The following is a 13,358-nucleotide window of genomic DNA, read 5'->3' on the forward strand; positions in this document are numbered from 1 at the left end:
CAGAGTTCTCTGAGAGAGCAGTAATTGCTTTTACAGCTGAGTTCCCACAAATGAGTCTTTCAAAAGAAACTCTACACTGTTTTTCCTTCTCTGATGTGTAAACACTCATGTTTGATTTCTCCTTTCCTCTGACTATGGTCATCTGTTCTGCTCAGTCCACTGTAGATAGATTTCTTCAAAGAAACTCAGTTGGCCCATGCTTAGGGCCAGCACCTAAATTATTCAGTTTGCAAGACATTAGGCAAGAATCACACAAGAATATCAAAAGTGTAGATGTCAGGTAGAATGTCCCAGACTGCAGTGCTGCCCTTCCTACACCCACTATTTAACCATTTTCCAGGTGATTTAAATCCTCATCCACCATGATGCCTTTCCCCAGATTCAATGTAAATTCTTCCCCAATACCATAGTCTAACCAGAAGTCATTGGTAACAACACTAGTTGTTGTTGCTGTTGGAAGAAAGATGTAAATCATAGCTGGTTAGATCCTGAGATCACTTTCGGCTCCAAGAAAGAACACTGTGCAGAAGCCAGGGACTGGAATGCTTCAGCCACCAAGTGGGGATGAGACTCCACCATTGACTTCCACTCTGAGGTCTCACAGACCTCAGAGGCATAAAAGGCAATGAAATCAAGGGCCTGAGTCTTCAGCTTCTCTGTGCTGTGCAGGTCAGCCAGGATGAGAGTGTGTGCAGCATTCTTCACAGAGAGGTTCCTGCAGAGGGCATTCTCACACAGGACCTTCGGGCTCACCAGGCCATACTTGTCAGCAGCTGCCAGCACATCACAGGCCATGGAGTGGCTGTGGAGGTGTGGTGCCTTCCCCGTGTAGATGAAACCCATCATCTCCTTGAAGACTTGGGGATTCAGGTTATGGATCTTAATAGGGGTCTTTAGACTCCCCTTCATTTCATGTTCAAACATGGCTCTGAAAACTGGAGAGCGAGCTGCTAGGATGGCCTTGTGAGCCCTGAATTCATGGCCAGCTACCAACAGACAGCAATCTGTGAAGAGGGAATTCTCCCATAGCTCTCCTAGGTCATCTGTCAACATGTGCCTTGGATCCTTGATTGCAGGTGTTATGTTTTGTCTAGGCATGTTATATGTGCATCCTACTATGGTCACCTTGCAGCAGATGGTGAGCTGATCTTCAGGGAGAAGGCAATTCTGATGGGAGAGGAGGAGATCTCCAAGGAGAAACTTTTTGAATCCACTCTGTTCATATGTCAGAAAGCATTCGACAGTGGGGCTCTTTGTTTTTTGATATTTCTCTCCTTGGGAATTTATGATCCAGAACTTTAACTTTGCCCAAACGGGGCTCTGCAGATGGCTGAGCAAAACTATGTAAACTGACAGGTAATCTTTGCTTTCTTTATCAACCCCCTTTGGGTATACCCTCAAACACCATGCCACTTCCTTATTCTCCTCTGATGAGAACACTGGGCTTGTAATCCTTCTCTGAATTCCCGCCATGCAAAATGAAAAGTTGCTAATGGTCCATTTATAGCAGAATTTCTCAACACTGCTCTGTGTGGAGCCCCAGTTCTCGAATTCCATGTCCTCTGACATTTCAGCTGGAGGATTTGTGGAGGTTAAAGTTGTTCTGAGAAGAAGAAGTAGAAGTTCTTTACTCTTCTTCCTGTTGAATAAAATTATAGGTCACTTTAGATTTTATTTTGAATTTCTCTTAGATCCTCTTTCTCTCTCCCTCTCTCTTTCTCTGTCTTCTTTTTCTGTCTTCCTCTGCCTCTCCTGTCTTCTCATCCATACTCAACTCCACTTCCCATGCTATAAATAAACTTTTATCTCTACTAATCCTGTTATATGGCTGTTATCTGAGGGGGAATGGATGCCTCAGCATGGGCCCACCAGGGTACCACTCCCTACCTCACCATACCTGGCTCTAGCAAACATGTCCTGGGATTCATTTATAAAAACACAACATTGATATTGTGATACAGATTTAAAAACTTGCAAGTTAACATCTTCTGCTTCCACACATTGCTGGATAGAACTCTCCATCCAAACACCAGCAAATGGGTAAGCTCCCTCTCCCACACTGGTCAGTGTAAATGTCACCTTGTCCCAAGGGAGGGATATTGAGCTCACAGCCACCCTGTGTGGTCTTTGTGGATGGAGACAGTCCCAGTCTTTATGATTGTCCTCCTTGCTGACTCCTCATTTTAGGACTTTTTTCTTGAGTGACATTTCCTCTCTCCTCTGTGTCTTTCCCTTTTCTTACTGCTGAGAAACCCCAGGCCTGTTTAAACCATTATTTACCTCTCTGCTCACTCAGGTACTGGCCTGATCTCAGACCCCAATTGACTACTTGAGGTCTTGGTGATCTGTCCCTCCTGTTGTTTTAGTTAACTTATCCTCAGGATGCTGGTAGGGGAAATTAATAACTGCCACTCTCACCCAGAAAGGATATGCCTTTGCAGCCACTCCCAGGATCCTTACTGAGATGCCTCCCTCTCTTTAAGGCTTCTGAATTCACAGGCTACATTTGGCCCCAATATCCACTAAGCAATGACTCTACATTGCTGTTTAAGGACACTTATATATATTATACAATTCTCTCACCAGCCATCCAGAAAAATGGAAAGGTTTCTATGCAGGGTCCCCTCCCACCACCTCCATCTCTTGCCACTTTATTCTTTGCTCTCCCTCCTGCATACAGGCACAGTGAAAGACTGCCTGGATTGGGGTATGATAACCACTGAGAAACAGTGTTCCCCCTTTTGATTCAGACATTGCCTCTGTGGCTGCCTCTAGCTTCTTCTGTAGTTTCCCCCTTTCATGCTTGCTCTCTGCCCTACCCAAAACCACGGGGCCCAAACATGCTTGCTAGAATTGCAGGCAGACAGAGCACAGCTGCAGGCCCTGCCTCTTACTCCCTGCCCCTCCCAAGGTGCTTGCTCTCTTTTCCTTGCAGCACTTGTGTCCTGCTCATACCAGTTTGAGTTCTGCCTATGCTTCTGTGCTCCTGTGGCCTACCCACCACCACTACTCTCAACTCTGATTACTTTCCATTCTGTTCTGCATCAGCTCTAAACCAGGTGTAACAGCTGACCTGCTCCATGTGTAGATCAGACCCACTGGTCTGGCTACAGTAAAAAAAAAAAAAAAAAAAAAAAAAAAAAAAAAAAAAAAAACCTGACTATGGAGAAAGCAGTAACCTTTTGTCCAAACAAAATATGTCCATTTATCTATATATGTTTGTCATTTTATATGTTTTTATCTGCTGATAAACAATTATCTTTGCCATTCCAAGATATAACAAACATGTGACATTCCTCCAGGCAGAACTGTAGATTCAGCACCATCTTGGTTTGGGGCAAATTTGTGAGTGTCTGCCATCTTTTCTGTGGGCAGATAAGGTTCTTCTATGCTATTGCTTCATTGCCATTTTAGCCAAGGGAGGTCACATGAATGGCTGTAGCTTCAGTGCCATCTTAGTTAATGACAGTCCAATAACCAACCATAATCTTTGTTATAGGCAATTCCTACCTCACTGCCTCCTCACCTTAGAACATCCTGACATAGGGTCTCCTACTTCTATCCTGCCTTGGTAAATAATAACTTTTAATATTAATTTAAAGATTTACAATAGTAAAAAAGGTTAATGATCACTGCCTTATGTTTAAGCTTATTAGGACAGAGGACACACCCCACCCAAAGCAAAACAGTTACAACCTCCCCTAACCCCACCAAGGTCTCCCAGAAGATGTAGGCATAGTGACAAGACTGCATAGATTGTGTTATGATAACCACGAGTTACAGAGCTCCATTGCCTTGAGGGTGCCTGGACTCAGCCTACAATATCAAACTGAGGATTCCCAGAGAGTTAAATCTCTCATATTGCCTAGGACAAGCTGAGTCTTTTCCCCTAGTTCCTATTCCACAAGAAAATTGCTTCTTGTTTTCTGGGCTTAATGGACACCCAAAATCTGCCTGAGTTGTGATGGAGAATGCAGGGACCTCAGAAAACTTTCTACATAGTTGACTATTGATGAATCTGTCATTTTAATTAATGACATCTAGATTATAATTTATTTTTCCCAAATTTCTAACTACATTGAGAGCTGAGCTAACTACAGCTAGAAAACAAACCTCTAGCTCCTTACCAAGGTAATTTACCATCTTATTAGCTCATTAGTCAATTTGCTAACTACTTAAGACTACCTGATCTCTTATCATAGACAGTTTTTCTTTACTCTCCAGCTTCAATATAAAGGATACACAAGTTCAGATGTAACCTTCCACAGACATAACCTTCTGTTATTTCCTTTCCTAAACTTAATTATCATTTTCCTTCCCTTGTTAAACTACTGTCCTAACTTTAATCAATAGAGTACTTATAAATTAGCCTAACCCTAATAAAACATTCCAGTATATATCCCAACTCTTATAATCACAAGAGTAAATTTTGAGTTTTTTTTTATTGTCTTTAACCTATAGCCTTTAAGTGTTTCTCATGCTAAATCTATACTACCAGCTGTCATAGGTACAAATATGAGTTTCCTTTGGTTGTCTTTCTTTCTTTCTTTCTTTCTTTCTTTCTTTCTTTCTTTCTTTCTTTCTTTCTTTCTTTTTTTTGGTTATTTTGAGACAGTGTTTCTCTTTGTAGACCTGGCTGTCCTGGAACTCACTCTGTAGACCAGGTTGGCCTGGAACTCAGAAATCCACCTGCCTCTGCCTCCCACGTGCTGGGTTTAAAGGTGTGTGCCACCACTGCCCTTTGGTTGCCTTTTAACTATAGACTTAAGGTGATTCTCATGCTAAACGATAGGATCAATTATCATATTCACAAGATCATCAAATTTTCCAGTTTCCATTAACTGTCCTTTCAATACAGATTTCAAAAGGCTTCTCATTACACCTTTTTTTTTTTAAGTTTCCTAGACAGAAGAAAAAGACCTTCTTGCTCTTTCTGCTCCAGAAAAGGTTTTTGTCTTCCCTAAACTCATCTTAAAAACTCTTCATGCTGTTACAAATTTATCTCTTTTGTAAACTTATAAGCTCCAAGAAACACAATGAGATCTACCTCTCATGGACCAAACAGACACCATTTTGATAATTAAACCTGCCAATTAATAATCTATGTTCCCACTTGCAACCTATTCTAGAAAATGGGATTCCTCTCCTGTTCCCTAGCATTGGGACTCCCCTCACCTCAACCACCAAGACCTAAGGGTTTCAAATGTACTCCTAAGAAAAATGTACTTCTTTTCTCCCAAAATATATACATAACTTCATTCTCTACTACATATGTATTATTTTCTTCTCCTCCTCGTCTTCCTCGTCCTCCTCCTCCTACTACTTTTACTACTCCCAACACACACACAATGATTCAGCATCTTGTCAGGTCCAGGACTTTACTCAAAATCCACTTCCATGACAGATCCAGAGAAGCAACCCAATGCTCCAGTCTACTCTCACAGACACAGATGCTTCAACTGGATGTCCTCTATTTACCTACAGATGGTTCCACAGACCCCGGATAACAAGGAAACAGTCAACTCTCCTAAGACTGGGCCAACATCTCCATCCATATTTTCTTTGGTTTCCCAAAGACTCATCATCCCAAAGTCAGCAGGAAGTAACTAAAGATAATGACTGACCCTATTCCTGCTCCACAACTGTCTCTATATAATGTTACCTTTTATTTTAAATTAATCCAAAATGAAAGATGTTATCATCCTTTCTAGGCTCCAATCAACAGTTACCTGGCAATAGCCAGGTATGTCTGTTTCATTATAAAACGGATTATATACCCCCCACCTTGCACTTTTATTCTCTCTTATTCTCCCTGACTCTGTAACCACTTTCTCCCTCTCTCCCCTTCCTCTTTCCCCCCTTTACTCCACATGTTCCTAGCCTGATTCTCCTCTTTTTTTTTATTTTTACTTATTCTCTCCCCAACTCTTTCTCTGCCTCTATTCTTCTCTCATCCCTAGTCAACTCCCCTTCCAGTACTCTAAATAAACTGTATTCTAGAGAAAACCTGTACTAAACCAAACTGTACAATAAACTCTATTAGACACTGTGGCTGATACCACAGGGGGAAGGGATGCTTCAGCATGGGCCTGCCAAATTACCCCACCCACTCTACCATATTTGGTTCTAACAAACATATCCTAGCTCTCTTTTCATAAAGCACAGCAATTATTATATAGAACTTTGGATGAGCTTGGAAAATGTTACACATTCACATTCAAATACATTGTATTAGTCAGGGTCACATAGAGAACACACAGAATTAATTCCTTTATAATAATAGGAAGTGGATATGTGAGAAAAACTTATAGGATCAGATCCAGTTAATCCATCAATGGCTAAAGCCAGTACTTACTTGGTCCACAAGGTTTGAAGTCTCAGGTGTTCTTCAGTAGATGCTGGAATTCTGAAGATGTGGGCTCCAATACCTGTGAAGAAATGGACTTGCTCTTATGAGAGCAAGCAGACAAGGACAGAGCGTAATTCTTCCATGTGCTTATATAGGCTTAGAACAGAAGGTGTGGCCCAGTTGAAGGTGTGTCTCCTAGTCTCAAAACTGGATTAAAGGTGTGTGTTTTCCTGCCTCTAAACTCAGATTAAAGGTGTGTGTTTCTACCTGGAGTCTGTATTTGAACTGGATTTATCTACTTTTACTTAAGTAAAAAAAAAAAAAAAAAAAAATTTAAAGGTATGCCATCAATTTTTGCATGGTCCTTAAGTCCACAGGTAGTAACACACGAAGGATAGCCATCAACAGTTTACTTTGCTTGCTAGGGTCAGTCTTCCATAATTAAAGTGATCATGTCAATCTCTGCACAGAGATTGTTTATTTACCCTTGTGCTTGTCTTACACTGATATTTGCTATAAAAATGATCAGGGAAGGAGTGTTTTCCTTAACATGTCAGAAGTCTGAGTGTTCACAAACTGGAGGGAATGAGGAAGAGCTCCTATATGGTAGGCAGGAATCAGAGCCCCCAAACTATGAAGATGCCTTTCTTCTTTCCTTCGTGTTATTCTAATCAGAACCACGAACCTTGTGATGACTCCACCCAATTTGGGTAGTGGTCTTGTACTTCACCTCAGGAAATCATAATTAGAATTCCTTTTTCAGAGCCACTTAAGGGTCTGGTTTAGGAATATCCTAAATGCTTCTCAATTCAATCACTTTAATTTGCAGGATTCACCTCTTAACTCTGCATTATCCCCTGATGAGTTCTGTCCTTTACAGACTTGGACTGCCCTGCTTTCTCTGCTAGTCCTGTAAGGGGAGAGATTTTAATGCTTTCCAAGGGCTGCAGCATATATTGAAGAGATATCAAAGATTTGTTATTACTGCCCTTATGTACAATGAAGTGTAAAATTCTGCCTACATCTCTCATATCTCCAGTTTTTCATGTCTTACACCTATAGTCTAGAGGACACAGAAACAACTACAGTGATTCAATTAGCTCAGATACTCCCAGATCTCCTGTATTTCTGGCTTCAGTGCTGCTCATTCATCAGGATAAATCAATTGGTTTTGATTTCTGATTCCTTCCTTGGACTTATTGCTATTATTAACAGCAGTGACTCTTCATCAGGTTGTTTTAAGAACTTGGTGGGAAGGACCAGAGATTCAGATCCCAGTTCTCAAACACCTAGAATCACATTTTTCACAGTCTCTGGACACTGGTATCTAAACTGAAGATGCCTTGACCAGACTTTCCTCTAGAGATGATCAAGCAGTTGACTTTCTAACATGTTTGTTGTAACACTAACTATTATTCACCTATATTTATTAACATTTCTGAGGCTTTCTGCCTCCACATGTCAACCTTGGCCTAGCCCTGGAAGCGTTGAGTTTCTGTTAAATCTATTCAACCCTTAGAATATTTTCAGCATCTGAAAATTATATCTGAATAAGCTCACTCCTTCCTAGTTCATTCTGAGCACTAGTTGGTTGATTTAAGGCTCCTCTCCAGGTCACCGATTCAATCTGTATTGTTTCTGTTTTTCCTGAAATGCTCTGCTTGGCCTCATACTAATTTTTGACAATCTGTTCTACTCTTCTGGATCTTTCTGGCTCTCTGAATCATTCTGTCTTTCTATACCTGTGTGTCCATTGTTCTATCTTCTTCCTGTCTCTGAAAAACTCTCCTGGAAAACCTACCTTCTCTCTTTTCTCTGTATTCTGGCTTCTTGTTTTTTCATTATTTTTTTTTATTAATTTGCATCCCAAATGTTGCCCTATCCCAGTAACCCTCTCAGATTTCTTTAGTCCTTCCACATCCCCTCTGCCTCTGAGAGGGTGCCCCACAGCACTTCCCTCCATGAGTCATTAAGTCTCTCCAAGTTTAGTCACTCCTTTTCCACTTAGGTCAAACAAAGTGAGCCTCTACTACATATGTACTTGGTTCCTCCATGACCTCCAGGAGATGGTAGATAGGGTACAATGTGGGGTGGACCATCTCAAAGCATCAGATCCATGATTAGATTGTAGCTTATTGCGTTAGCCTAAGCCTTGTTTCCTCCCTTTTTATCTTTTCTATTTTAGAAGTTGATTTATTGAGTTTTTTTAAAATTTTTAATATTTTTATTACATATTTTCCTCAGTTACATTTCCAATGCTATCCCAAAAGTCCCCCATAGCGCCCCCCCACTTCCCTACTCACCCATTCCCATTCTTTTGGCCCTGGCATTCCCCTATATTGGGGCATATAAAGTTTGCAAGTCCAATGGGCCTCTCTTTCCAGTGATGGCTGACTAGGCCATCTTTCCATACATATGCAGCTAGAGACAAGAGCTCCGGGGTTCTGGTTAGTACATCATGTTGTTCCAACAATAGGGTTGCAGATCCCTTTAGCTCCTTGGGTACTTTCTCTAGCTTCTCCACTGGGAGCCCTGTGATACATCCAATAGCTGACTGTGAACATCCACTCCTGTGTTTGCTAGGCCCTGGCATCGTCTCACAAGAGACAGCTATATTTGGGTCCTTTCAGCAAAATCTTGCTAGTGTATGCAATGGTGTCAGCGTTTAGAAGCTGCTTATGGGATGGATCCGTGGATAAGGCAGTCTCTAAATGGTCCATCCTTTCATCACAGCTACGAACTTTGTCTCTGTAACTCCTTCCCTGGGTGTTTTGTTCCCAATTCTAAGAAGGGGCACAGTGTCCACACTTTGGTCTTCATTCTTCTTGAGTTTCATGCCTTTAGCAAATTGTATCTTATATCTTGGGTGTCCTAAGCTTTGGGCTAATATCCACTTATCAGTGAATACATATTGTGTGAGTTCTTTTGTGATTGTGTTACTTCACTCAAGATGATGCCCTCCAGGTCCATCCATTTGGCTAGGAATTTCAAAAATTCATTCTTTTTAATAGCTGAGTAGTACTCCATTGTGTAAATGTACCATAATTTCTGTATCCATTCCTCTGTTGAGGGACATCTGGGTTCTCTTGCTATTATAAATAGGGCTGCTATGAACATAGTGGAGCATGTGTCCATTTTACCGGTTGGGACATCTTCGGGATATATGCCCAGGAGAGTATTGTGGGATCCTCCGGTAGTACTATGTCCAATTTTCTGAGGAACCGCCAGACTGATTTCCAGAGTGGTTGTACAAGCTTGCAATCCCACCAACAATGGAGGAGTGTTCCTCTTTCTCCACATCCTCGCCAGCATCTGCTGTCACCTGAATTTTTGATCTTAGCCATTCTGACTGGTGTGAGGTGGAATCTCAGGGTTGTTTTGATTTGCGTTTCCCTGATGATTAAGGATGTTGAACATTTTTTCAGGTGCTTCTCTGCCATTCGGTATTCCTCAGGTGAGAATTCTTTGTTCAGTTCTGAGCCCCATTTTTTAATGGGGTTATTTGACTTTCTGGAGTCCACCTTCTTGAGTTCCTTATATATATTGGATATTAGTCCCTTATCTGATTTAGGATAGGTGAAGATCCTTTCCCAATCTGTTGGTGGTTTTTTTGTCTTATTGATGGTGTCTTTAGCCTTGCAGAAGCTTTGCAGTTTCATGAGGTCCCACTTGTCAATTCTCGATCTTACAGCACAAGCAATTACTGTTCTATTCAAGAATTTTTCCCCTGTGCCCATATCTTCAAGGCTTTTCCCCACTTTCTCCTCTATAAGTTTCAGTGTCTCTGGTTTTATGTGAAGTTCCTTGATCCACTTACACTTGACATTAGTACAAGGAGATAGGAATGGATCGATTCGCATTCTTCTACATGTTAACAACCAGTTGTGCCAGCACCATTTGTTGAAAATGCTGTCTTTCTTCCACTGGATGTTTTTAGCTCCCTTGTCGAAGATCAAGTGACCATAGGTGTGTGGGTTCTTTTCTGGGTCTTCAATTCTATTCCATTGGTCTATTTGTCTGTCACTATACCAGTACCATGCAGTTTTTATCACAATTGCTCTGTAGTAAAGCTTTAGGTGCGGCATGGTGATTCCACCAGAGGTTCTTTTATCCTTGAGAAGAGTTTTTGCTATCCTAGGTTTTTTGTTATTCCAGATGAATTTGCAGATTGCACTTTATAATTCGTTGAAGAATTGATTTGGAATTTTGATGGGGATTGCATTGAATCTGTAGATTGCTTTTGGCAAGATAGCCATTTTTACAATGTTGATCCTGCCAATCCATGAGCATGGGAGATCTTTCCATCTTCTGAGATCTTCTATAATTTCTTTCTTCAGAGACTTGAAGTTTTTATTATACAGATCTTTCACTTCCTTAGTTAGAGTCACGCCAAGATATTTAATATTATTTGTGACTATTGAGAAGGGTGTTGTTTCCCTAATTTCTTTCTCAGCCTGTTTATTCTTTGTGTAGAGAAAGGCCATTGATTTGTTTGAGTTAATTTTATATCCAGCTACTTCACCGAAGCTGTTTATCAGGCTTAGGAGTTCTCTGGTGGAATTTTTAGGGTCACTTATATATACTATCATATCATCTGCAAAAAGTGATATTTTGACTTCATCTTTTCCAATTTGTATCCCTTTGATCTCCTTTTGTTGTCGAATTGCTCTGGCTAGGACTTCAAGTACAATGTTGAATAGGTATGGAGAAAGTGGACAGCCTTGTCTAGTCCCTGATTTTAGAGGGATTGCTTCAAGCTTCTCACCATTTACTTTGATGTTGGCTACTGGTTTGCTGTAGATTGCTTTTATCATGTTTAGGTATGGGCCTTGAATTCCTGATCTTTCCAAGACTTTTATCATGAATGGGTGTTGGATCTTGTCAAATGCTTTTCCTGCATCTAACGAGTTGACCATGTGGTTTTTGTCTTTGAGTTTGTTTATATACTGGATTACATTGATGGATTTCCGTATATTGACCATCCCTGCATCCCTGGGATGAAACCTACTTGGTCAGGATGGATGATTGTTTTGATGTGTTCTTGGATTCGGTTAGCAAGAACTTTATTGAGGATTTTTGCATCAATATTCATAAGGGATATTGGTCTGAAGTTTTCTATCTTTGTTGGGTCTTTTTGTGGTTCAGGTATCAGAGTAATTGTGGCTTCATAGAATGAGATGGGTAGAGTACCTTCTATTTCTATTTTGTGGAATAGTTTGTGAAGAACTGGAATTAGACCTTCTTTGAAGGTCTGATAGAACTCTGCACTAAACCCATCTGGTCCTGGGCTTTTTTAGTTGGGAGACTATTAATGACTGCTTCTATTTCTTTGGGGGATATAGGGCTGTTTAGATCATTAACCTGATCTTGATTCAACTTTGGTACCTGGTATCTGTCTAGGAACTTCTCCATTTCATCCAGGTTCTCCAGTTTTGTTGAGTATAGCCTTTGGTAGAAGGATCTGATGGTGTTTTGGATTTCTTCAGGATCTGTTGTTATGTCTCCTTTTTCATTTCTGATTTTGTTAATTAGGATGCTTTCCCTGTGCCCTCTAGTGAGTCTGGATAAGTGTTTACCTATCTTGTTGATTTTCTCAAAGAACCAGCTCCTTGATTGGTTGATTCTTTGAATAGTTTTTCTTGTTTCCACTTGGTTGATTTCGCCCCTGAGTTTGATTATTTCCTGGCGTCTACTCCTCTTGGGTGAATTTGCTTCCTTTTGTTCTAGTGCTTTTAGGTGTGTTGTCAAGCTGCTAATGTGTGCTCTCTCTAGTTTCCTTTTGGAGGCACTCAGAGCTATGAGTTTTCCTCTTAGAAATGCTTTCATTGCGTCCCATAAGTTTGGGTATGTTGTGGATTCATTTTCATTGAACTCTAAAAAGTCCTTAATTTCTTTCTTTATTCCTTCCTTGACCAAGGTATCATTGAGAAGAGTGTTGTTCAGTTTCCATGTGAAGGTTGGCTTTCTATTATTTATTTTGTTATTGAAGATCAGCCTTAGTCCATGGTGATCTGATAGGATGCATGGGACAATTTCAATATTTTTGGATCTGTTGAGGCCTGTTTTGTGACCAATAATGTGGTCAATTTTGGAGAAGGTACCATGAGGTGCTAAAAAGAAGGTATATCCTTTTGTTTTAGGATAGAATGTTCTGTAGATATCTGCCAGATCCATTTGATTCATAATTTCTGTTAGTTTCACTGTGTCCCTGTTTAGTTTCTGTTTCCATGATCTGTCCATTGGTGAAAGTGGTGTGTTGAAGTCTCCCACTATTATTGTATGAGGTGCAATGTGTGCTTTGAGATTTACTAAAGTTTCTTTAATGAATGTGGCTGCCTTTGTATTTGGAGCATAGATATTCAGGATTGATAGTTCCTCTTGGAGGATTTTACCTTTGATGAATATGAAGTGCCCCTCCCTGTCTTTTTTGATGACTTTGGGTTGGAAGTCAATCTTATCAGATATTAGAATGGCTACTCCAGCTTGTTTCTTCATACCATTTGCTTGGATAATTGTTTTCCAGCCTTTCATTCTGAGGTAGTGTCTATCTTTTTCTCTGAGATGAGTTTCCTGTAAGCAGCAAAATGTTGGGTCTTGTTTGTGTAGCCAGTTTGTTAGTCTATGTCTTTTTATCGGGGAGTTGAGTCCATTGATATTAAGAAATATTAAGGAAAAGTAATTGTTGTTTCCTGTTATTTTTGTTGTTAAAGTTGGCATTCTGTTCTTGTGGCTGTCTTCTGTTAGGTTTGTTGAGGGATTACCTTCTTGTTGTTTCTAGGGCGTGGTTCCTGTTCTTGTATTGGTTTTTTTCTGTTATTATCCTTTGAAGGGCTGGATTCGTGGAGAGATAATGTGTGAATTTGGTTTTGTCGTGGAATACTTTGGTTTCTCCATCTATGTTAATTGAGAGTTTGGCTGGGTATAGTAGCCTGGGCTGGAGTTTGTGTTCTTTTAGTGTCTGTATAACATCTGTCCATGAACTTCTGGCTTTCATAGTCTCTGGTGAGAA

General features: G+C 40.5%; 1 protein-coding gene across 1 annotated transcript; it reads right to left on the minus strand.

Annotated features, from left to right (window-relative positions):
- Window positions 1–471: 471 nt before the first annotated feature.
- Window positions 472–1,569, minus strand: LOC147005561 (TD and POZ domain-containing protein 1-like). The gene has a single exon (XM_085835298.1). The coding sequence runs from the start codon at window positions 1,567–1,569 to the stop codon at window positions 472–474; it is 1,098 nt and encodes a 365-aa protein (XP_085691424.1).
- Between the last annotated feature and the right edge of the window lie 11,789 nt (window positions 1,570–13,358).

Source organism: Mus caroli, unplaced genomic scaffold (genome assembly GCF_978045245.1).
Source record: "Mus caroli unplaced genomic scaffold, Mus_caroli_1 scaffold_3, whole genome shotgun sequence".
NCBI lineage: Eukaryota > Metazoa > Chordata > Mammalia > Rodentia > Muridae > Mus > Mus caroli.

Bases quoted from the DNA above. Each gene is read 5' to 3' on its own strand.
- LOC147005561 (XM_085835298.1), bottom strand. From the start codon at position 1,569: ATGTCAGAGGACATGGAATTCGAGAACTGGGGCTCCACACAGAGCAGT.